At 37.5% G+C, this 25681-nt stretch overlaps 3 protein-coding genes across 18 annotated transcripts in view; 2 read left to right on the top strand and 1 right to left on the bottom strand.

Moving 5' to 3' along the window:
• SUPT20H (SPT20 homolog, SAGA complex component) overlaps positions 1-14035 on the top strand; it is a 39438-nt gene extending 25403 nt beyond the window's left edge. For 8 of the 14 annotated variants that reach the window (XM_046663953.1, XM_046663954.1, XM_046663960.1 and 5 more), the window contains 7 exons: positions 520-826; positions 1316-1470; positions 3765-3820; positions 5704-5823; positions 11087-11192; positions 12661-12764; positions 13529-14035. In XM_046663953.1, coding sequence (XP_046519909.1) covers positions 520-826; positions 1316-1470; positions 3765-3820; positions 5704-5823; positions 11087-11192; positions 12661-12764; positions 13529-13666 — 986 coding nt within the window. In that variant the 3' untranslated portion in view covers positions 13667-14035. The remainder of the gene's footprint in view (positions 1-519; positions 827-1315; positions 1471-3764; positions 3821-5703; positions 5824-11086; positions 11193-12660; positions 12765-13528) is intronic. The other 6 variants (XM_046663963.1, XM_046663964.1, XM_046663958.1 and 3 more) reach the window with 3 other exon arrangements.
• Positions 13947-21125, bottom strand: EXOSC8 (exosome component 8). Its single transcript, XM_046663970.1, has 11 exons — positions 21021-21125; positions 19926-19962; positions 19609-19672; positions 18935-19008; positions 17384-17429; positions 16567-16672; positions 16432-16477; positions 15531-15627; positions 15115-15235; positions 14510-14616; positions 13947-14163 (listed from the first exon to the last, which is right to left on the bottom strand). Exons 1-11 carry the CDS (start codon positions 21035-21037, stop codon positions 14048-14050), a joined length of 831 nt encoding a protein of 276 aa, XP_046519926.1. The 5' UTR covers positions 21038-21125; the 3' UTR covers positions 13947-14047.
• Positions 21126-21302: 177 nt separating this feature from the next.
• Positions 21303-25681, top strand: part of ALG5 (ALG5 dolichyl-phosphate beta-glucosyltransferase) — a 41764-nt gene continuing 37385 nt past the window's right edge. For 2 of the 3 annotated variants that reach the window (XM_046663967.1, XM_046663969.1), the window contains exon 1: positions 22185-22329. In XM_046663967.1, the coding sequence (XP_046519923.1) occupies positions 22264-22329 (66 nt within the window). In that variant the 5' untranslated portion in view covers positions 22185-22263. Of the gene's footprint in view, positions 21450-22184; positions 22330-25681 lie in introns of those variants that run through there. The other variant, XM_046663968.1, reaches the window with a different exon arrangement.

The following is a 25681-nucleotide window of genomic DNA, read 5'->3' on the forward strand; positions in this document are numbered from 1 at the left end:
TGTTTTGTAAATTTGTTCGTCAGGATAAACTTGATGTGTTAGGAATTAAACATGTATATTTAGGTGCCAAATATGATTGTTAACTGTATGTAATTTATTAAATATGTTCAGAGCTTATCTCAGACTGTTATAGAAAATAAGCAATATTTTTAAACAAAGTCCTAAATTAGTGAAATCGTAAATAATAAAAATTAATTTGAATTCCTTTTAAACTTTTAGGCCAAAGGTAGCATGTAGGAAACTAACTTTTAAATGGGTATTGTGGTAGAATACAAATGTATATTTTCACTGTTACTGTAGTAGCATCTCTGATGGAATTTTTAGGTGATATACTGCATCCTTAATTGTAATTGAGTGTAGCAACACTCATGTATCATGTGTAGAAATTAACACTTGCAGTTAACTGCTTAAAAAAACTGGAACAAATTGTCAGTGCTAAGTAAGATTCCATTAACCTTATTTTAAAAAGGACTGGCCATTTATAACAAACTAGCAATTTTTATTTTTCTCAATGAGCAGGATCTGGAACTCCTAAGCCATCTACTCCTACACCAACCCCTTCATCGACCCCACACCCTCCTGATGCTCAGAGCTCAACTCCTATTACCCCTTCAGCCACCCCTACTCCCCAAGATTCAGGCTTCACCCCTCAGCCCACTTTGTTAACTCAGTTTGCTCAGCAGCAAAGGTCTCTGAGCCAGGCAATGCCTGTAACGACCATTCCTCTTTCCACCATGGTAACATCTATAACTACAGGAACCACGGCCACCCAGGTCATGGCAAACTCTGCTGGACTTAACTTCATCAATGTAGTGGGCTCTGTTTGGTAAGTTTGCATTGATGCCCTGATTTTTTTTTTTGAGATATTCTTACCAATCTGAATAAATTCTTCTTTGTAAAATTAAGAACAAATTGCATATTACTGAAAGAAAATAGTTTAGATATGGATAGAAGCTGTCTCAACAAGTATGTTTTAATTTTGGGTGATACATCTATTAACATGCACTACGATGATACTGCTATGCATTGACAGCAGCTTTGATTTTCCTGTTTCTCCTCTGCATTACTATCTTTTAATCCCTTGATTAGCACTTTACTCTTCCAAATTATATTTTAAGCCTTGATAAATATTGACTTAATTTTAGTCAACCTTGCTGTCACTTTTCTAGTGTAAAAATGAAACTGAGCCTGGAAATTGATATTTCAGACAGAAATATCTAATTGTGTTTATTTATTTTTTAATCCAAGAGATTGTTATATGGCTGATTTTTCTTTTTGTAGTGTAGGTTTAATGCTTTGTCTTATTCTTCTGCAGTGGAGCTCAGGCTTTGATGAGTGGTTCAAACCCTATGCTGGGCTGTAACACTGGTGCCATAACTCCTGCAGGAATAAACCTGAGTGGCCTTCTACCCTCAGGAAGTCTGCTACCAAATGCATTGCCCGGTGCAATGCAGGCAACTTCTCAAGCAGGTCAGAATATTGGAAATAATAACCTCTTAAGAAATTAAAGTACATCTAATGTGAAAAATGTCGTTTTAAACATATTATTAAAGACATTTAATGTCCTTATTTCATGAAATATTATGTCACAGGTATTTCATTTCAAAAACCTTTAAAGTTCTGATATTTGAATTAAAAACCATCTAGCAATCAACTTCTGTGAAGAAACTTGGTAAGCCTGTAAGTCTGCAAATCTTTGCCTTCCAAACATTATAATGAAATTAACTTTGATAGTCTAATTGTTGTCAGTGTACTCCTATTCTGAGTAAAAGAAATATATTTTGAAAACCTACACTGTGCAAGAAAGGCAACATAGCATGGCAGTAACAGCCTAGGTTCTGGAGCCAGACTGCCTGAGTTTGAATCCCAGTTGTGCAGTTTCACATACCTTTGTGCCTCACGTTTCTCATAAATAAAATGGGGATAATAATACCTTACCTCGTGGTTGTGAGGATTAAATGAGGAAATACAGATAAGGTGCTTAAATTGTGCCTGAGACATGATAAGCATTTTAAAATATTTGCTGTGATCATCATTAGTGGTAGTAGCTTTATTGTAATAATAATTATTACGTAAAGCATTAAAAATAACTATAACCATTTGAATTTGGTAAACTCACAATACAAAAAGGGGATAATTTGTAACAACAAAAATATAGAAGGAGAAGAGGTAAGAAAATACATTGTAGTATCTTGGACCATCCAGTTGCTTACTACTGAGAAAAAATTTAACAGGAAGAATAAACTTGACATAGTAAGAAAAATTTATCTGAAACTTTCTATGAGTTATGAGAAAGAGAACCCAAAGAATATAAAGATGTTAACATATTGCTGTGATTTCTTAATTTCCAAGTTATGTTCTTATTTTAATGTGCACAAATGTGCTCTAGTGGCAGAAGCCATGCAAGTGGAATCAGATGTTGAATTTAGGATGTTTATATTTACATGTAACTCTACCAGTTACCTGTGGCTCCAAGTGCTAACGGTGGGTCCTGAAAGAAGTTACTTAATTTTTTTCCCCTAGCCTCAGTTTCATCTGCTCTTTTTAAAATATGAGTAAAAATATCTAACTTCAGTTGGTACTTGTGAGAAATAAATGAAGTGTTTTGAAAGTGCCTATGGTAAGCTATAAAGCATTGTACAGTTGTCATCCACCCTTAATGGAAGTTATGCCATTTCTTTTCATGAGAATTCCTGAAGAGGATGTCAATATTGTCATATTTTCATCTGATTATGCTTTTTCAGTTTCTTATGCAAGGCTTTCATACTATCACCTGTGAATTTCCTGCCTCTTTTTAAAATAACAGTTGTCTGCTAGATACGTTTTTAATTAGTGTTCAAATTGGTATATTTTGTTCATGAGCAAAATATACACATACTTTGAGACCGAGGTCAGCAAACTAGAGCCCAAAGTCCAAGCTAAGAATGGTTTTATGTTTTTAAAGATTTGTTAAAAAAAGAAGAAGAACAATATGCAGCGGAGGCTGTATGTGGTCTACAAAGCCTACTAAAAAAGTTTGCCAAACTTTACTTTATGATGTACTCTATGTTGGGTCACAGATTTGAGGGAATAAGTTCAGATTTAACAGCATTCTTGTCTGACTTTCAGTTTGATCCTTACACAGAACCCATCATTCTTTAGCATTATTAATATTAACATTTGTACTTTAAAAAATAGTGCAAGGTAAGGGCTGGCCCAGTGGTGCTCTCTACTTCGGCGGCCTGTCACCTATTCAGGTCCCAGGTGCGGACCTGCACACCATTTGTCAAGCCATGCTGTGGCAGGCGTCCCACATATAAAGTAGAGGAGGATGGGCAGGGATGTTAGCTCAGGGCTAATCTTTCTTCAAAAAGAAAAACACAAAGTACACTGGTTTTCAGAGATTATTATTGTATACTATTTAGCACTGAGGAATGTAAATAGTTGCCAGTACCTGAAATGTATTTGCACAACAGCAATAGTTGTATTATATTCGTGGTGTCTGCATACTTCTAATTTCTCTCACCAACAGTCAAAATTGTGATAAAGAAGTCTCAGTTTCTGAAATACAGAATATAATGTACATGTACTGATCCATATCTTTGAACAAGATCTCAGTGTTAATAAACACTAATGAAAAATTTTTTTAAGGTATTTTAAAAGTATAAAAAATAAGCCCATCTATGCAGAAAGTACTTAGTATTGTATTGATATATACTAAAACATAAAATATTTTCAAGTCTAAGAAACTTAATTCCATTATAACCATGAGTTTTATTTAACAGGTGTTCCATTTGGCTTAAAAAATACTTCAAGTCTCAGGCCCCTAAATCTGCTTCAGGTAAACCTGGAAACACTGCTTTCGATTCAAGTTTTTGTACTTTGATTTTTTTTTTAACTGTGTATATCTATACATTTCAGCATTTGAAATTTTGAGGTTGTTCACAGTCTTCCAAGGATGTGGTTACTATTGCTACCTTTGCTTGGTCAAATGCATAAGGAGAAAGAATCAGTATTCAGCACCCCTGCCTAATCAAGAACTAGCTGTTCCAATGGGGAGAATTAACAACTACCAAGGAGGATACTTGCCTACAAGAGCAGCAGTAGATATACTTAGAAAATAATTCCTCTCTCAGCAGACATTTTATGTATTTATATATGTATTACTTACTGTTTGCTTAAAACAGATTTTGTGCTTGAATAGAGATTTTAAAAATAAGTATGTGTTCTTTTCCTGAGGAGAATATTATTTCTTAGCATAATGCCAGACACCTAATAGTCATTCAGTAAATGTTTATTAGATTACAGTTTCTGTCTAATGATGAGGCTTTTCTTACACGTTATCACTGTTAACAGATAAAGAGAGAGTGAAGGTGGAGAATTTAGTACACATTGTGAATTTACAATATTCTGGGTGTTATGCTAGGTCTTTGGATTTAAGGATGGAGTCCAGTATTAAGCTAGTAGGTTGGAAAATGGGATTATCTACAGAGAAGTTTTGGAAAGGTAGACATGAATATAAAGATCTGAAGACACAAAATCACAGAGCTGTGGATTATTGGGAAATGACAATAACACATCAACCCCAGAAATAACAAATTGAGAAATGCGTTTAGAGCCAAAACTTAAAACGTTTCTTAGAGAAGATGCAAACAGTGTCAGTATTTACAAGCTAATTACAGAACAGTTTACTTGTAATATGCTCAAACCACAGATCACATTGCTTTATTGAGCCAACTTTCCTCCATATTGCTGTTGGAATTTCTCTCAGGGATCATCAGTCTCAGTGTTAACAGGAGTGGAATTCCTTAATAACACTAATAATAAGAAATAAGGACAAACCCACCATATAAATTAATTATATTTTGCTACATTTATTATCTGAGGAAAGAGCATTTGACCTGTGCTGTGTCCAAATTTCCCTAACAGTGAGCTGTGCTGAGTGTAGAGATTTTGACCCAAGGACACCTTTTTCTGACTCTACAGACCTGAAAGTTCTGTGTTTGGTAGCAGTTGCTTGAACTTTGTCCTGATGACTTGAAAATGCTTATAACTTAAACCCCTATAGAATGAATAAAATAGAAAAAGCATTTGTTTCGTGATGCACTTGGAACGCATAATTTTAATTTTTAACATGGAGTTTTCTGAATGCTTCTTTAAAAAAGTGTGTGGGTTTTTTTAAAAATCAATTTAGATTTAGAATAACAGCAAGTAATGTTTCCATATTAAGTATGGACATCTAATACATTTTCTTTTCAGCTTTGGAATTCCTCATGGTGTATAAGAATCCATGCATTTCTGGGTTTTGGCAAAGCTGGAAGAAATTTTCAGAGATGAGTTTTCTTAATATATATCTCTGATTATCAGTAGCTTGTTCATATTTTCTAATGCATTTAATGCTGCTTTATATTGATGTATAAGAAAAGTTAAATAAAAGCAGTATGTATATTTGGATAACTAGCTATTAACTTGAAGCAGATTTATGTTGGAGAGTATTAACATATTTGAAAGCCCAAAGTAATAGCACTTAAAAATTGTTTTTAAAAAGATTTTTTTTATTTAAGAGCAAGGTACTTGGTCTGTTTTGATGTTTGTTCGCCTGTGTTTCCTGAATCTCTAGAAGAATGCCCAACACATAGTGAATGTTCCAAAAATATTTGTAGAATAAATAAATTTAAATAATGTGAAATTGGCTAATTAATTAATTTTTGTTTAAATTCTTAGCTTCCAGGTGGTTCACTCATTTTTAACACTCTGCAGCAGCAGCAACAGCAGCTCTCTCAGTTTACACCACAACAACCTCAGCAACCCACAACTTCTAGTCCTCAACAGCCAGGGGAGCAGGTATGTGCTTTCTCTCCTTCCATATGCTTTGTGTTAGTAGAATTGTTATAGAAACATTTTTTGGTGTATTCCGAGCGTATTTCAAGTGCTTTTATTTAGTTATTCAAATAAACATTTACTTACTGTTTTTCTTTATTAACAATAGTAGCTATCAGTTATTGGGTGGGTATTTCTAATTCTCACAATGGCCACAATGAATAGATAATGATACTTCCATCTTGCATAGTACAAAACAGATTCAGGTGAATAACTTGCTCATGGCCCTACAGTGAGTGGCAGAGCAGGAATTCAAGCCCAAATCTTTCTGCCCTTATAGGCCATGTATTTTCTACCCAATCATCATTCTTCTGTTTACAATATTTTGTCTCTTAGAATAGAGATCTTCCTCTTAGCATGAAGCTTAGGGCAGAGGGAAGATAGACAAAAGCAAATACTTGTCTATTGCCAAATAGAATGAAATTAAATAAGAAAAAAGAAGGAATTACAAGGTTTTCTGAACCTTTGCTATACTTAGGGATTATCTGAAAAACTAAAAACTACTGATTCCTGGGCCCAACCCCTAGTGTCTCTCTTAGCTCACAATTAAATATATGAAATGTTTACCATCAGTCCTTCTGCCAGAGATTCCCCAGTCAAGTCTTTGTTGGGTAAAGTTCATCCTCTAATAGATTTCTCAGGAAGGGCACATTTAGAACTTTTTTTTTTTATTCTTAGCACATGAGGGATTACTTGGCTGGATATAAAATTCTTGATTTGCACTTTCTTTACATTTGTTTTTAATTGTGGTAGAATACATGTAACATAAAATGTGCCATATAACCATTTTTAAGCGTGCAGTGTAGTAGTATTAAGTATATTCATATTGTTGTGCATCTCATCTCCAGAACTTTTTCATCTTGTAAAACTGGAACTCTGTACCTATTAAACAGTAACTCATTTCCCCCTCCCTCCAGCCCTGATAACCATCATTCCTTTTTTTTGTCCACTTTAAAAGATTTTTAACTTTTAAGTTGTTTTCTAAATCAACTTTTTGTTGTTTTTAAGCTCTAAATTATTTTTTTTGTACTGATTCTTTTTTTAAAATTGAAGGTAACGTTGGTTTATAACATTATATAAATTTCAGATGTACATGAGAATATTCAACTTCTGTATAAACTACATTGTGCTCACCACCAGAAGTCTAGTTGCCATCCATCACTGTACACATATTCCCTTTACTTTCTGTTTCTGTGAGTTTGACTACTCTAGGTACCTCATATAAGTGAAATCATACAGTATTTGTCTTTTTGTAGTGGGCTTATTTCATTTACATAGTGTCCACAGGGTTCATCAATGTCGTAGCATGTGTCAGAATTTCCTTTTTAAGACTGAATAATGTTCCATTGTATTTATATACCACGTTTTGTTTATCTCTTCATCCATAGATAGGTGTTGGGGTTGCTCCCATCTTTTGGTTATCATGAATAACGCTTCTATGGCTACACCATTTTACATTCTCACCAACAGCACATGAGGGTTCCAGTTTCTCCATATCCTAACAAGTTTCAACAGTTGTTATTTTCTGGTTTTGGGGGGTTTTTTTTGGTAGTAGCCATCCAAATGGGTGTGAGATGATACCTCATTGAGGTTTGGATATGCATTTCCATAATAATTAGTGATACTGAGTATCTTTTCATATACTTGCTGGCTATGTGTATATCCTCTTTGGAGAATTGTCTTTTGGGGTCCTTTGCCCATTTTTTCAATTGGGTTATTTGCTTTTTTTGTTGTTGAGTTGTAGAAGTTCTTTATAGAGTCTGGATATTAATCCTTTATGAGATGTATGATTTGCACATATTTTCTTCCACTCTATGGGTTGCCTTTTCACTCTTGATTGTGTCCTTTGATGCCCAGAGGATTTTAATTTTGGCCTAGTCCATTTTATCTGTATTTATTGTTGCCTCTGCCTTTTGTGTGTCATATTGAAGAAATCTTTGCTAAGTCCAGTGTTAAGAAGCTTTTTCCTTATGTTTTCTTCTGAGGGTTTTATAGTTTTAGATCTCTTCCTTTAAATTTATTGTAATACTGCTGCCCACTGTTAATTTGCTTTGTATGTTTTTGGGAAGTCTGACATCAGTCTCTATAATTATCTTGTTTTTGTAAGTTATTGATTAGTTTGCCTAGAGGCCCTGAAAATTTGTCTTTATCTTTAAAGTGTATAATTCTCATTAGGATATGTGTCAAAATTTACCTTCCATGTCTTTCCTATGGCCCCTTTTAATATGTGGATTCAGGTCTTTATTTCTGGAAGCTTTTCTTGGACTGTAGTTTTAATTTGCTCTTCTTATTCTAATTTCTTAAAGTGGACGTTTAGATTATTGAGGCCTTTCTTTTCTAAAATAAACATTTAATGTTATGAATTTCCTTCTCAGAACTGCTGGAGCTGCTTTCCACAGATCTTGATATGTGTGCCTTCATTTTCATTCAAGAGTATTCTCTAATGTCCCTCATGAATTCCTTTTAAATCCATGGGTTATTTAGATGTGTGGTGTTTGATTTCCAGATATTTGGGAATTTTCCAGATACCTTTCTTTTTTAAAGATTAGCACCTGAGCTAACAACTGTTGCCAGTGTTCTGTTTTTCTCCCCCTTCTTGTTCTCCCCACAGCACCCCAATACATAGTTGTATATTCTAGTTGTAGGTCCTTCTGGTTGTGCTGTGTGGAATGCCACCTCAGCATGGCCTGATGAGCAGTGTCATGTCTGCGTCCAGGATCCAAAGTGGAGCACACGAACTTAAGCACTCAGCCACGGAGCCAGCCCCTCCAGATACCTTTCTGTAATCGATTTCTACTTTAATTCCATTGTGGTCTGAAGACATGTTTTCAGGTCTTTTAAGTTTATTGAGGTTTTTTTTTAATGGTCTGGGTGAATATTCCTATGTGCCTGAAAATATATGTGTTCTGCTGTTGTTAGATGGAGTATTCTAAAATATAAGATGGATCAAGTTGTTTAATGGTGGTGTTCAGGTCTTCTGTGTCCTTACTGATTTTCTTTTTACATGTTATATCAATTATTTAGAGTAGTGCTAACGTCTCCAACTAAAATTGTTAAGTTTTCTGTTTCTCCTTTCAGTTCTATCAGTTTTTTGCTGAAGGTTGTTGTTTTGAAGCTGTGTTGCTAGGTACACATGTAGTATTGTTATTTCCTTAATTGACACCTTATCGTTAATAAATGACCTTCTTCATCTCTAGTAATATTTCTTGTTTCTTTCTTTTGATTAATGTTAGCATGATTCCAGGTTGCTTGAGAATATTTAATTCCATTTGTGGTGTCTTGCAATTTTGTTTAGATTTGTGGGGTGTTTTTAGGGGGAGAATCTGTGCCAGCTGGGTTTTGTTGTGTTTCTGCATTTTGGGCTTTTTCTTTTATTTTCTAAATCTGTTACGGAAGGGATGTGGTCTCGTTTTTCCTATTCTAATTTATTTCATGAGCAGAGTTCTGAGTTCAAGTGTCCTCTTCTGTCAGTCTGTCAGTTCTGTGCTTTTCTGTGCAGTTTCTTTCTATATCCAGGGAGGTCCCCTCAAGAAAAATGTCTTGTAACTTTTGAAATGTTTAACTTGTATTATATACTGAAATGTTATTTCAGACACCATTTTAGGTGGTAGGAAAGAATGTCTTTTTCAGAGCAGAAGATTTTAGTTTCGATGAAGTCTGAATTATCAGTTTATTTCTTTTATGGATTGTGCTTTAGGTGTTATGTTCTAAGAACTCCTCACCTAACCCTAGGCCTGAAAGATTTTCTCCCGTTTTAACAGTTTTATAGTTTTTCATTTAAATCTATGATCCATTATCAGTTAATTTTGTATAAGGTGTGAGATTTAGGTGAAAGTTTACTTTTGGGGGTGGGATATGGATGTGCAGTTGCTCCAGCACCATTTATTGAAAAAGCCATCCTTCCTCAATTGAATTACTTTTGCACCTTTGTGAAAAGTCACTTGGCTGTGTTTGTTTGGATAGTTTCTGTATTTGTTTGGCTATTTTCTGTGTTCTCTCTTCCATTCCACCAATCTATGTATTTATCCCTCTTATGATACCACACTGTCTTGGTTACTTTAGACTATATGGTATTGGGCAGTGATTCTTCCCATTGTATTCTTCTTTTTCAAAATTGTTTCGCTATTCTAGATCCTTTGCCTTTCCATATAAATTTTAGAATTATCTTGTCTATATCTACAAAAAACCTTGCTGGGATTTTTTTTAAAGGAATTGAGTTAAACGTATAGGTCAGTTTGGGAGAAACCTACTATCTTTACTCTGTGAGTTTTGCAGTCCATGGGTGTAGTATGTCTCTAGCTAGTACACAGTCAGCTAGTTTTCAGCATACAAGTCCTATATATGTTTTGTAAATTTATACCTAAGTTCCCCGTTTTGTTTTTTTTTGAGCAATTGTAAATGGTATGTTTGAGTTTCCACATGTTCATTGTTAGTATATAGAATTGACTTTTGTATGTTTTTCTTGTATTCTGCAGTCTTACTGAACTCACTTGTTAGTTCTGGGGGCTTTTTTGTAGATTTCTCAGGATTTCCTTTTTAGACAGTCATGCCATTTGCAATGAAGGATAATTTTATTTTTTCCATTACAGTCCATTACAGTGCCTTTTATTGACTTACTGTGCTCACTAGAAATTCCAGTATAGTGTTGCAAAGAGTGTTTTAAGCCTTAAAAAGTAGTTTGTGTTTTTTTAGATTGGCACCTGAGCTAACAACTGTTGCCAAGTTTTTTTTTTCTCTTTCTGCTTTTTCTCCCCAAATCCCCCCAGTATTTAGTTGTGGGTCCTTCTAGTTGTGGCATGTGGGATGCCACCTCTGCGTGGCCTGATGAGTGGTGCCATGTCCATCCTCACCCAGGATCCAAACCAGCGAAACCCTGGGCTGCCACAGTGGAGCAGGTGAACTTAACCACTTAGCCACAGGGCCGGCCCCTAAAAAGTAGTTTTGATGAAGCTTTATAGAAGCCTAGAAGCCTTAGGCTGTATTGTTAATACAGGATCAAACAAACGAATATAGAATCAATTCAGAATAATTAGGTTTTATTTGTTTTGCTTTTAAAATACATAAATTTATTCTTACTAATTCGAAATATCTTTGAAGTCTTTATGTTACTCCTTTTATAAGTCTGATGTTGGTATTTTTCCTCATACAGGAAAAAATACTAGTTTCTTTTCACCACTTCAAAATTGTTTTTATTTCTAAACAAGTTATTTATTATTTTTTTATTCAGGGTTCTGAACAAGGTTCAACCAGCCAAGAACAGGCCTTATCTGCTCAGCACGCTGCTGTTATTAACCTTGCTGGAGTAGGAAGTTTTATGCAGTCACAGGCAGCTGGTTGGTATCTTCGTAACTTCATATCTTGAATTTACTGAAAGTATCTGTAATCCATTTGGTATCTCACCATTTTAATTACTACTTTTCCTTCTCTTGCAAGCAGTAACTGGGAAAACGTATAGTTTTATTTAATGTGTGAACTATTAAATTGATGGCCCTCAGATTTTTTCATTAACTTGACAGTTGATGAATTAAAAGTGCTTTGACCCATATATTAACAGCAGTTGTTTCCTTCATGTTACAGTTTGTTGGCAAAATTTCATACAATTTTCAGACTTATAGGAAGCTACCAAAGCTGTTAACTCTTCAGGTTTCCTGGGTTATTGAGACTGCATTTTTCTAGATCACATAATCTTTTGTCTCATTCTGGTAGCTTGCAGTTGCATGAATTAAGACTTAATGGTCAGTCACATAATTTATGTAAGCCACTTTTATCATTTGTAAAAAATTAGGTTATACTGAATGCTTGCTCACCTCTTCTAGCAGTAAATGGTGAACCAGATTTACCTTTAATGAAGATTATCTTGTCAATTGAAGACAGTAATTAGAACTTTACATTTAATTAAAATTAATAAGCCACATGAATAAGAAAGTTATGATAGCATTTGAGGATTAAATGAATGAACCTGTTGTCAACATTTTGAATTATCACTGGGCTTTACTACAATGCCTTTAGAATCCTATACAACTCCCAGTGTCTAAAATTTAATCTGCAAGGTCTTAACAAAAGTTCTAATTTAGAGCTAGTGAATTTCCAAATGGAAATTTATGATAACCCTTTACCACACAAGTTGTAAGTTTCCTAAAATAGCTGGAGTATAATTTAATGGTAAGACCTGTAGGCTGAAAAATCATGAGAATGTTCCTAGATCCAGATCTGCCACTACTTACTTTTGAGTGAGTTACTCAAACCATTAGGCCTGAAGTTTCCTCATCTGCACAGTGAGAGTTGAACTGATTATTGTGGTCCCACCCAGCTCAAAGAGGAATAATGCAGTCTCAGTTCACCACCTTTGTTGCTTATGGTCTGATACTCGTTGTAGCATCTTTAGTTTAAAGCACTTGTTCACCAGTTTTGTCATTATGGTAGTTTGGATTTCTCCCAAACCCCTTTCCTATTTCATTGATTATATTTTAAAACAGCATACTGTGGTTTACACTTTGCAAGAAAGCCTTCTCAACAAAATAGCATTAGTATGAAATTTCATTGAGATGCAAGAAAAGAGAGGGATACAATGCTTTGGCACATGTTTACTCCCTTCCCTTTCATGTCCAGGAAGTTCTGTAATCAGTGGTACCCTCAACTAACAGGAGACTATACTAAATTTATTCTGAAATGTCTGTGATTTGATACTTAAGATTAATCATACTGATAACTTTTCTATTTCATTTTCTGTGTTGTCCTTTTCTAACCCTGGTAGCCTTCAAACTTTTTGACTGGCCTGCTTTCCCCTTCTCCTCTCTGTAGTGTTGTCTCAGCTTGGCTCTGCCGAGAACAGACCTGAGCAAAGCCTTCCTCAGCAGAGATTCCAGCTCTCCTCTGCCTTTCAACAGCAGCAGCAACAGATACAAGTAATCCAGCAACTTCACTCTGATTACATTTTTAAAGATACTCTGCTCCAAAAGTACCTCAAAATACCTTCAGTTTTATTTTACTGTCTTTTAAGACTATACAGTAATTGGTAAATAATTTAGCAAATTTTATGTAAAAGTTTGACATTTTTTAGCTAGTCAACTTGGAGCACTGAATATGTTTTGTACATTTAAGCCATACTCTTTCCTTAATTGAAAATCTTTCATGAAGTGCTGGTGGCACATTGATGTACATTTTTGGTAGTTTCCAGTATATTTTGAAATAGACAGTTTTAAGTGCCAATGGTTAACTTTTTATTACTGTACTGCAGAAAAAGGCAAGTATACCAGTGTTCCTATTAGTAAATGTCATACTGTTTTAGAAAAATGTTATTCCATTATTTTAGAAGTCAGCATTTTATAGTTGACTATCTTTAATATGCAGGGTGGTTTTATGTTGCTATAAACTATCATACAACAAAATGGTAACTGAAGTTGCTGAGTTACTACAGTATAGACTGGCAGGGCAAAGTAACAGAAATACCTTTTAACTTTACCAAGAACTATTTTTAAAGCCCTCAGCAGGCTTCTGTGCCACTGGTGCTGTTTGACTGTGCATTGTCTCAATGTGGTATAGTCCCTTTTTGTTATCTTGGTGCTATCTCCCTTTCAGTTTTGTTGTTTTCATCACTCTCAGGAAAAGCACCTTTCCATACCTGCCTACATTTAACATAACTTGATTTTTTTTTCCCTCCCTTTTACAGCAGTTGCGATTCTTGCAGCATCAAATGGCTATGGCAGCAGCAGCAGCACAAACAGCTCAGCTACATCGTCATCGGCATACAGGCAGCCAGTCAAAAAGTAAAATGAAGAGAGGCACGCCAACCACTCCAAAATTCTGAGTCTCGCATTACTTTTTTTCTCTTTTTTAAAAACATAAGAGCATTGAATCAAAAGGATTCTGAGTTTCTACTTCATTTTTGGTTTTTTTAAATGTGTCAGTATTTTACATTGCTAGATGTACAAACTTTATACAGAAGCACAGCCCTTTGATTTTAAAATAAAAACAGGGAGATGATTTAACAAACCATTAGGGTTGGCTTGCCTAAGTCATTGCTTTTTAAAAATGGTTTCACTGTATATAGTACATACAGAAGTGACATAAGAAATACTAGAATCATCTTTCAGAAGAATGTAGTTTGATATTTATTTAGTATAAAAGGTTTGTGCACAGTGTAACAAATACAGTTTTTACAAATCTGTTTTGAAAATGTGGTGGTTGTTTATTTGGGTTTCATACTCTTAACTACTTCATCCATCAGTTTTTTTACTTCTTTGTGTCTTGTAACTGCTCGGCTCATACAGTCCTGAAGTTTAGCTCCAGTCAGCCCACTTCCACCTGAAAAATTATTGTGCCAACACTTTTAATATGTGTTCTTTTGCATGATCAAAATCATGTCAAGTTATAAAACACAGAAATTCAATGATGTAAACCAGTGGCATGGTCTCAAGATTTGCAAGTTATGTTTCAACAAAACCTCCAAGTGGTTTTGATGCCATAAGTTTAAGAATCGCTCACTGGTATACAATATAAAAATGTAAGGAATTTGAGATAAAGAAACTGTCATAAACTCACATTAGGTAAACTATAAAACATTCTACATTCCATTTGGCCCTCCCTAATACAAAGAAACTCACACTGAATTTTCATTTACATTTTTAGGACTGAAATAGAAGGAACATGCCTGGTTTGTGAAGACAACATAGCTTGCCTTCCTCATCCATTACTACTGTTAAGCTTCCGGTTGCCAGATGTTCCTCCTCTCCAGTAGGGTCAACTATCAGCAGAGTGCTATTTAAAAAATAAAGTATAAATTATCAATCCACGGAACAAATTTTATTTGAGAAGAATACTAAACTCACTACCTGCATTTTAGTTTAGGTATTGATGTCAGATACAAGAGCTAGAAGAGAACTGGCAGGAAACCAGAAAAGTTTAATAGCAACCTAAAATTCTACTACTTGTAAGAATCTTTGCCCTTTAATTTATGAATATACTAAAGTCCTTGGCAAATACTGAAGAAAGCCTAAGGTAAATCTTTTGTGAAATAATTGAAAATTAACATTACATAGGAATAAGCAAACCAAGAAGCAAGTAGGGAGAGCATAGAATTCATCATCCTAATCAGGATGCTTTTGAAATAATAATTGTGCAGGGAGAACAGGTATAAACTCAGATGTCCAGGGCAAACTAGGATGTATGCTCACCTTAGGCATTTCCCAAAAAGTAAGCTGAATAACAATTTATTACTTTAAATGTACAATTTTTTAATACATTTGATTAACTTACTCATCAAACACAGCAAAGGAGGTTGCAACTGGATGAGTTCTAATATTCAAAAAACTTTTTTTCTTTAAATTAACTTCTGCTAAAGCAGTTTCTTCACTTATAGTAACTTCAGGCAACTGTACTAGAAAAAGGCAAATATGTAAAGTGAGTATCTCTACTGTAGGTAACAAATATGGCTTTCTAAGCTTGGTAATTCACTTTTCCCTCTTTCTAGAAGTACTATTTTTAAAGAAATTATCTTAGAACAATTAAGGTAAATATAGTGGATAGAAACAGTTTTTCTTTAATTTAGAAACACATGAATAATAGCTAAATCTTAACAAAAACCTTTGAAAAGTTTATTGAAAAAGTTTAACAAAACAGAATATTCTGACACTTAAGTTTGCCTTTTATTAAGGTTTATTAAGGTTGCTTACCATTCTTTAAGGCTGCTAACAAAGCAAAGGTACAGGCATCCAAAATGTTTCCATCATAGTCCAGGCAAATAAGATCACAGTATAGAACCCAAGCAAGCTACAATAAAATTTACATAAAGTGTAAATTAAAGCCTTCTGATGGGTAGAAGGTGGTATTTGCTTCAACTTAAGAATCACAGAACCTTTGCTTAGACAAGCAAGATAACTTCAAGGCTCAAAAACTTAAAAAAAGCTTTACCTTTATAAAAAAACCAAGACAAGTGGAGAGGTTTGGTTAAAGCTGGCTTTTGACTACCCAGCTGACAAATGACGAACATCTCCACTTCCCTCAAGGGAGCTATAGGTGTAGAAGGAATTTCCATTCTTGCTGCTAAGTTAGCAGATTCAGGAAATGTTTTTGAAAGTCCCAAACGAAACTCAAAATGTACTTTCCCACAGAAACCTTAATACATGAAATGTTTAGGTCTTATAATGCTAACATATTAGAATATAATCAAATAGTAAAAGCCTCTAGATTTTTGGTCAACTAATTAGTTCTAAGTTTTCAGACTTGGAATTTACAGTATGGATTCACCTTAAACACGTTAGCTGATCACATATTATTAATCTGCTATAAGGAATAAAAAATGACAGCATTATTTGCTGTAAAAGTTAAGGGGGAAAAACCTACCTCAGCTTAAAAGGTAGCTCCCAGTCAGCCAATAAATTAGTCAAAATTGATTTTTTCTTTTTTTGAGCTATATAGTTACAGAGTAAGACTGAGTCTGTCTACTGAAATCCATCCAAGAACAAGACATCCATATTTAAGGCTACCATGGTTTGTTATTTTAATTTCTCTGTTCACTTCTCCCCACAAAAAACACTTCAGAATAAAAGCTCATAGCTTCTTTATTCCTCTTACCTTTCCTGGAGAAATGCATAAGTCCTCTTTCTGAATTATCTGTGAACTTGATTTAATGACAGAGAGCACAGTAAATGAAAGGTCAAAAACTTTCTATAAATGAGTGATAGTCAAATTTTATCGTGATGATCTTACTTTTCAATGACATCTGCAATGAACTGGCTAGCCACTTGGGCCTCTTCTCCAGGAGGTCCAGACCGAAATCTCGACGAACACAGAGGTGGTAGATCCACATTAGGAACTGAAAGAAACACTCTGCAGCTATGAACTAAACTTCACCTCTGGTTTACAGAAGTGTTAAAGGTATTATCAATCCACTGCAAAGGCAACTGAGGCCATGAATAGGCTTTTCCAAGTGGAAGGCATTGTAATACATCAATTATATTCTTTTTGGTCTTTGTAAGACTCACAGGCTTACATACAATTTACATTTTCCAACTTTTTTTTCCATACAGTACCACCAAAAAAAAGCATCTATTTAAGGCCTCGATCCTAAAGCCTTCACAAAAGTTTTCTAGATTTCTTTCAAAATACCTCAATCTGTAACAGAAGATAGCCCCTCTACTCATACCCAACTCTTCTGGATTTTACAATGTTGCTTCCTACCATAAAGACCAAGTCAAAAAACATAGCACAGTAGTACAAATGAAGAATACGGAAGCAAATTTGCAGTTACAGCCCTATGCCTAAGAGAGTCTATTTTCTTGGTTGATGACATCTGAATGTATAAAGAAAAAACTGATCAAGTTTGATAAAGAAATGTACAAAATTCGGTGTCTTGCTACTGTGCTATCTTCTAACACAGAAAACTTTCCAGGAATGTTTGCTTCATTCCTGTATATTTTTTAATCTTATGAATAATTTTCCTCTTCAGCTCAACTACTAGGACTTAACTACTAGTATTAAATGTGTTACAGTATCTGTATTAAAATTACAAAACCATTTAACTTACCAACATATCCTTTATCAGGGGCATCTGTTGGTGGTGCTGCAAATTCCTATAGAAGCGAACAAATGTTTCCTATGAAAGAAGCTACTCAAAAATTGTGAAGACAGCTTAACAGTCCGTTATGGAAGGCTCCACCAAAGATCACTCTAGCTAGTTAACTACATCATGAGTGTCTACTGTGCTTGGGGAGTCATGCCAGGGGCTCTGTGGACACTGGCACCAATCCTCACTGGCTCTGCAAGGTAAGAATAGCACAGTTGACTACACTACAATGCTACCCGTCAGAACTACCTGAGGCTCTTAAATATTAATTGGGTTTCTGCCTCACCCTCTTTCCCACTCATTCAGTAGGCAAGAATCTGAATTTAAACCCCACGTGATAAGACAGCCGGATTTAGGAACTGATGGTAGAGTGGTAAAGAGCAAAAGCTCTGGAATCACTGACCTGGTTCAAAAGTCACACCCACACTTTTGGCTCAGAGACTCTGGCCAAGTTATTTATTTTTTTTTTTTGAGGAAGATCAGCCCTGAGCTAACATCTGCTGCCAATCCTCCTCTTTTTGCTGAGGAAGACTGGCCCTGAGCTAACATCCGTGCCCATCTTCCTCTACTTTATCTGTGGGACGTCTACCACACCATGGCTTGCCAAGTGGTGCCATGTCCGCACCCAGGATCAGAAACAGCAAACCCCGGGCCGCCAAAGTGGAACGTGCGCACTTAATCGCTGCACCACCGGGCCAGCCCTGTTATTTAACTTCTTACCATTCAACTTCCTCATCTGTAAAATGGGAAGTTAACAGAGCCTACTTTTAGGGAATGTTAATGAGGTCAAATGAGAGAATGCTGTAAAGTCCCTAACAAAACCCGGCACGGAGTAAGTGCTCAAATCTCATTGTTAAGATATCACTTCAGCTTCAGGGAGGGAGAATCTGAACTTAGATTAAGTAACTCACAGAGTGCAATGTACTCAATACAGTAACAGGTTATGGAGTCAGAGCTATGTCTAAGTTCTATTTGTGAGCCTTATGTTCCCGGATACATTACTGAACCTCATGTACAACAGGAAACAGAGAAATCATACCTCAAATGACTGTTTTGAGGATTAAACTGGATAATTCTGTAAAGCACCTAATACAAGGTGCCTGGAACACAGCAGGTACCCAGTAAATGGCAGCTATTATTCCCTCAGGCTTTTCTTTTGAACAATCTAGATTTTCTACACATTTGCACAGATTAAATGCCATCACTGGATGAAAGGATGTCACCAAAAAATCAATTTCTCAATTGACAACCAAATTCTCTAAAAATTAAAGGTGGTGAGGATTTTAAAAATGATTTCATTTAGTATATTTTGTGCATGTTCATAAATTAAGACTCATTAAACTTGGATCATATTATCTAATACTCAAAGGTGAAAGCTCTTGGGAAATGAAAGCAAATACTAGAAAACTGACACCTGACCACCTAGTCAACAATAGAATTGTAGGTGTACACAATAAGTATATGAGGTTAATTTGGTAACTCAAATCTCAGTAAGACATATGTTAGACCTACCGCTTTAATTCCACAAATTACTGTAGTATTTCCCAGCTTCACTAAAGCAGAACCATCTGCAGTACTAATTGAACCTGAAAAGTATTTAAGCAAAATGAAAAAGTCAGCAGAAAGTATCTTTGTTGCCTATGTATGATTTTATCTTACTATATATCTCAGCTGCTTATGAAAATTTATTCCTCGCTTGAGTCTTTTTAAAATGGTATAACTACATAAAATTACTCTTAAGTATTATTCACTTGTCCTTGAATTTGAGTTAATCATTTTCATTCTGTCACAGGACTGTTGTACAGATAAAAATCTCTTACAGAAAATCATTAAAACCCCTTAAACATGATAGAATTTGGCTGAAATACTGTTCAAGTGGCTCACAGGCTAAAACTTGGGAATGTCATAGGTCAAACTAGAAAATTCCAGGTTTGCAACAGAAGGTTTAGTAAGTTTAAGACACATAAGAAAACCATGACATGGAGGTTTGCAAGGAAGGAAGGGGGGAAAAGTACAGTTACTTTAAAATTTAAAATGGGAAACATATCGATTGAGAGGACAGTGAGTTTAAAAAAAAAAAACTTTACAAATAAAAATTCTTTACTAGTACTAAAAAAAACCAAAAATTCTATTTTGAAAACTAAAGCAACTTCCACATTCTATTTTAGAATTCAAAACGTCCTCACCTATGTTGACAGTAGTAGTTCTGAATTCACCAAGTTCTCTTCCATCAGGACGGCAGTTCTCTTTCTAAATGTATTTATATGAAAGTAGGTTATATGTATATTTTACGCACACCAGAGAAAACACAGTAAACCTCGTTAATTCAAATGGATTAATTTGAATTACCTGAAATTGTTTTTTTAAATTTAGTTATAACTGACATATTAGTTTCAGGTGTGCAACATGATTCAATATTTCTATATATGAAAATTGTCTTTAAAAGAAGCTTAAGATATTGTTATCAAAAAGCATTAACATCTACATAACCACCTTTACTCACCAAAAATCTCCTGTAATACTCCAAAGGTTCCACAGTTCTGAAACACATGTTAAAAACATATCTGAGGTAAATTAATGAATCTTAACATAAATCCAAAAATTGGTAGAGTATGGTGATGCAGCAGAACTTTCCACAATTTGTAACTGTTTCTTTAATAAATTCCGATGTTTACGCTGCCACATGCAACTAATTATAAAAAGCAGATACCCTTGCAGTAGCAATCACTCAACTGCTGTCCTTAATTCTGCGTTAAACAATTAGAGGATGGGGGCCCAAAGCCTTTGTGCATCTTTAAAAGGATTAATCCAGGTGTTACAATAGTATCACTCTCGCTCTGAAGCAGAGATTTTTAGTGAGCACGAAAAAAAGTTACATCTTTATCTTCACTATCTGAATTTCACTGAAATTTAGCATATTCACTTATGACTGTAAGCAATAAACCATTATAAGCAGTATGTACGACTTTAAAAAGATCAGAGATTAAATGTTTTCGTTTTTACTTCATAGCTGTCGAATGTATTTTTAGGCTCACAGTACTCTGAAATTCCAGGAGTTAGTTACTTGACTCCCCATAAATTTTGTTAAGAATCAACTTTAAAACATATATATATATACATAATGAACTCGGTTTCAAAGATAACTTTCCATATATTTGGTTTCCTTTGGAATCCTATTTATTTTATTCATGTAAAAACTTGACTGAGGACGAAAATCTGTAGGCTACACCAGAGCGGCACAAAGAAGGTTTAAGTAAAACCTTCCGAACAAGGTACAGTCCTTTTAGAAACAAATTACGGGAAAGGGAGAACACGAAGGAATCCCGGCGCCGCGCCTCCGCTACACACCAAGCCACGCGCTCGCCGCGAGCACCCAAGTCCACGCACAGTCCCTTCCATCTCCCGGCTCGGGCGGGGAAGCTCCCCTTCCTTTCACTACGACCACCTCCAGGTGCTCCCGCCTGTCGCCTGCTTCCGCGGAGGAAAGAAGTGGGGACCTAGTGGAATGGCCTCCAGGTGAGAAAATCCCAGCTAAGGGTTAAAGGAAGCCGCCATCCGCCAGGATACAAACTCGCGCCCGCCGGCCACCAACACTCACTTGAACCCGGCCGCCATCTTCCCGCGCGCCTGCGCCTGCGCCGAGGCGACCCCGCGCCTCCGGCCCACGCGCCCGCTCCGCCGGCGCACTTTCGACACGGACGCCTGAGCCCTGCTCCCGTGCGGGGGACGCGGAAGGCCGGCGCGCGGCGAGGCTGGGGCCCGGCCCTGCTTCGCTTCGACCGCCCCTAGCCAGACTCGCCTCTAGGTTTCCTTGTCGTCGACGAGTTTTGACGAATCTGCTATTAGTGAAGTGAAGACTTGTTTCTAAAGAGGGCCGCTCTCAGAAACAGTCTGGTAGTTCAAGAGTTTAAGACAAAACCGACTTTGTAGCAAAGAATCGGGTATTGAGTATTGAGCAGTATTCCCATGTTTCTGCATCCTTTTCCCGCCTCCTGCATAGGCCGGGCCCGGGGCTTGCCGTCTCCAGGTAAAGGGCAACCTGCTCCAGCACCGACAGTTACGGTCCCGTTCTGTGCGCTCCTCAGCCGCACCGGTGCCACTCTGCAGGTCCCAGAGCGGGTTCCAACGGAGCGGCTCGTGTCGTAGGCTGTGTCGGGGCTCACAGCTTCCACCTCCCTCCTTGAGAGGGTTCCCAGATAAAATACAGGACATCCAATTAAATTCGAATGTCAGATAAACAGTATTTTTTTACTGAGTGAGCCTGAAATAGTGCGTGTTACTTTGTTGTTAACAGGGCCTGGGGGAGCAGGGAAAGTTGTAGAAATAGATAGTGGTGATGGCTGCAGAAAATTGTGAATGTAATTAATACAACTGTGTTGTACAGTTAAAATGGTTAGAGTTTTATGTTTTATTTTGTTCACAGTTTTAAAAAGTTAACGTAGTATACCAAAATCTTTTGAGTCGGTTGTTTAGTGTGTGAATTATATTTTAATAAAGTTGTTAAAAAACTATTATTAGTTGCTTATCTGAAATTCGAATTAAGTGGACATCCTATATTTTTACTTGCTGATTCTGGCAACCCTACTAGGGAACAGCGCCTGCCTCTCCACGGTCTGAGCGCCTGGCGCACAAGAGCTACTACGTGTCCTTCTGGCCGCGCGGGAGCGCTGTGGGCGGCGGCCGGTCCCGGGTGTGGCCGCGCGGGGGCGCTGTGGGCGGCGGGCGCTCGGCCCCGCGGCCTCTCTGCGGGCGGGAGGCGGGGCTGGCGGCGCGCTTCCGCGTGTGTGTAGGCGCTGGATAGGAGCGCGGCGGCGGCGGCGGCGGCGGCCGGGTCATGGAGGATGGCTCCGCTTCTGCTGCAGCTGGCGGGGCTTGGCGCGGCGCTGCTGGCCTCAGCCCTAATACTGGTGAGGAGAGGGGTTGGGGGCCGACGCGGCTTGGGCTCCCTGCTCTCCTGGACACTCGGCTCCCAGGCATCCTCTCCGCCGCGCTGCCGGCTCCTCGACGTGTCGGTTTTCACCACGCTTCCCCCGAGCCGGAATTTCGCTTTCTGGGATTTCACACCCCCTTTCTTCTGCTCTTTATTTTTATTTTGGAGCTTTCTCTCATAGCCTTGTACGCTTGTTCCTTCGGGGACGTGCGCACCCAGTCTTCGCTTCCGCCCGGTCCCCGGACCCTCTGCCGGCCCGCCGGGTCCGCCCCTACCTCTGCAAGACTTCCTCCGGGGCTGCAGCGCTGCGGGTCTAGCCCTACCTGGCGAGGTCTTGAGTCCCTGGAAAGTGTGTGGTTACGCGAATAGCGGTGACAGCACTGACAGGAGCCGTCTGTTACAGATTGGAATAAATCAGGGGATCAGGAAGACCCTCGAGGGACACAGGAGGAGCAAGATAGACAAGGCCTGTTGTTGCCATATGTCTGGGGGTCTTTATGTCTCGGAATTAAACGCCCTGAATTTGCTGCTTCTAAATGAGGCAGTACAGTGGAATTCAAACTCAGGTTTACTTTGCCATTACTCCGGAAACACAGTTTATGTACAAACGTTCTATTGCTGATCCATAAGTAGTAGAAAATTTGCCAAGTGAACTTTAGCCCATGTAATTTGGAATGAGCCTGCCATCTACTTGGTGAATGGAGAGGTTTCTGCTTCCTTGATATTCAGATTTAACAGCCTAGATAACACTGCCAGGAAGGCCACTCTGCGGTCTTGCCAGAAATGTTGTAAGCTCACAGCTTGGAAACAGTTTCAATAGCGAAAAACCAATATCTGCTGATGTCTTTGGTGATTTGTATCCCTTAGTGGTTTATGGAGATTTCGGGTTTTTCAGGTTTTTTGTGGGGCAGAGTTTGACAGACTCCTAGATTGAATCAGCCTTCTGTTGAATCTGTTGCATAAATTTAAATGTGTATGTTTTATGAGGTTGTACTGGAAGTATTTGATCCCACTAGCTTGAAGTGATTATAAGAGCAACGTTTATTGAGTACTTACAATATGTGGGTGTTATAGTCACTGTTTAGCAGGGATTGTCTTACTTCATCTTTAAAACAACACCGGTATAAATGTTATCATCATTAGCTTCAGTGACTGGTGAGGAACCTCAGGTTGGAGAGATGAGCTCGTATATGCAAATGGAACACAGCTAGTAGAACTTCATTGTTTTAAATGTGAGAGCAGGAAATCATTCCCCACTCCCACCCCCCAAAAACACAACTAATCTTGTTTTGTATATATCCATCCTCCATACATACTTTCTTCCCACCCCTGTTCCTTTCTGATTTTTTTTTTTTTTTTTTTTTTTTGGCGAAGAGATTGGCCCTGAGCTAACATCTGTTGCCAATCTTCCTCTTTTTGGCTTGAGGAAGGTTGTCCCTGAGCTAATATCTGTCGGCGCCCGGATCTGAACCAACAGACCCAGGGCCACTGAAGCTGAGCACGTGAACTTAACCATTACGCCACCGGGCCAGCCCTTATCACAGATTTTTTAAAAGTGTAACTGTTATTCAGTGATTTCAAGTATCCCGTCAGTTCAAATACCTCATGTATGTCTTAGTATAGTCAGTTTGTTCCAGTCAGCATTCACATGTAGCGCTTGACGGACATGTCTCTAGTCTCGTAATCTGTAACAACTACTCCAGTTTTTTCATTTTCCTTGTCTTCGATAAGTGGTCATTTGTCCTGTGTCATTTCTCACAATTTAGATTTTAGTGATTGCATCCCCTTGGTGCCTTTTAGCATCTTACTCTGTCTCCTGAATTTCCTGTAAGCTAGTAGTTACATCTGGAGACTTGGTCAAATGTTTGTTTGAGTTTTTTAATCAAGAAAAGTGTGTGAGTGATGCAGAACACCTCCTCTTCTATCACATCAGAAGGCGTAGAATGTCTAATTTTCGCTGGTGTTAAGATGGGTCCGTGGGTTCAGGACTTGTTAGCCTGACCCACCAGTTATAAATCTTCTCATTAACCTAATGGTTTTAGCAGTCATTGATGATCATTACCTAAATCCATTATTTCGCTATGAGTTGTAAAGTGAAATATTGTAATTATATCATTCCTTCTTCATGTATTACCTGGAATTCTATAATGAAAAAAATCTCGGGCCGGCCCGGTGGTGCAGTGGTTAAGTGCGCACGTTCTGCTTCAGTGGCCTGGGGTTCATCAGTTCAGATCCTGGGTGCGGACATGGCACTGTATGGCACGCCATGCTGTGGTAGGTATCCCACATATAAAGTAGAGGAAGATGGGCACGGATGTTAGCTCAGGGCCAGTCTTCTGCAGCAAAAAGAGGAGGAGTGGCAGCAGTTAGCTCAAGGCTAATCTTCCTCAAAAAAAAAAAGTAAAAAAACCTTATACTCAGCTATTCAGTTACCCTGAAATACTTTTCATATATACAAGTAAGATAAAAAGCAAGTTTTCAAAATAATGAGATAGTTCCCTGGCATTTTGCAAAAGTGACCAATTAATTTTTTATTTTTAGGATCATTATGATTCCATAATATAAAATATTTTCATGTGTCTCAATCCACTGTAGTAATTATTCTTTTTGATGCTCAAATCCTCCCATCATAGGCCAGTGGGAGCCCCTCACATTGGCTCCTTTTTCCTTTTGGCATGGCCCTCACAATCGCTGAAGCCTTCCTCGCTTTCTGGTCTGACTGCTATTCCACCATTGTACATTTCCTGCCCCAGACCTGAATCAGCCATTCCTCTTAAGAGCACTGGTTACTTTTAGTGGGAAATTGAATTCAGAAACCACAATCTGGACACTAGGGGTACAGAACGGGAACTCTTAACCACTGGCCTGGATACTGCCTCCATGCTCAAACCAATCAGAGGCATACTCAATTTCAGTCTATACCCAATGGAATATTGTAAATGCTCATCAAATTACAAATGAGTACCATTCCAAAAATTTGTAGATTGATTGTTTTGCAAGCAGAAGGTGTACCAATGACAATGTCACAAAGAATGGTATTTCCAAAACTAGCTCCCAAATGAATATCAAAGGGAGCTGTATAATGTTAGTAGTGCATGGTGCCTACAGCCTACAAGTCTGATACTGTACTCCAGGAAATACTGCATTCTGAATTCAAATCTGAGCTAAGTATCAAGAACATATTCCCAAGCATTAGTGGTTCATACTATGAGGATTGGGGGAATCTTCCCTTCGTATCCTGGGTCAGTCTGGTCCTAGATGGGAGGTCTGCCCTCTCGCCACGCATTCCACTGCAATACAAGCTTGTCCTCCGTCACATATAGGCTCCA

Source organism: Equus quagga, chromosome 6, assembly GCF_021613505.1.
Source record: "Equus quagga isolate Etosha38 chromosome 6, UCLA_HA_Equagga_1.0, whole genome shotgun sequence".
Lineage (NCBI taxonomy): Eukaryota > Metazoa > Chordata > Mammalia > Perissodactyla > Equidae > Equus > Equus quagga.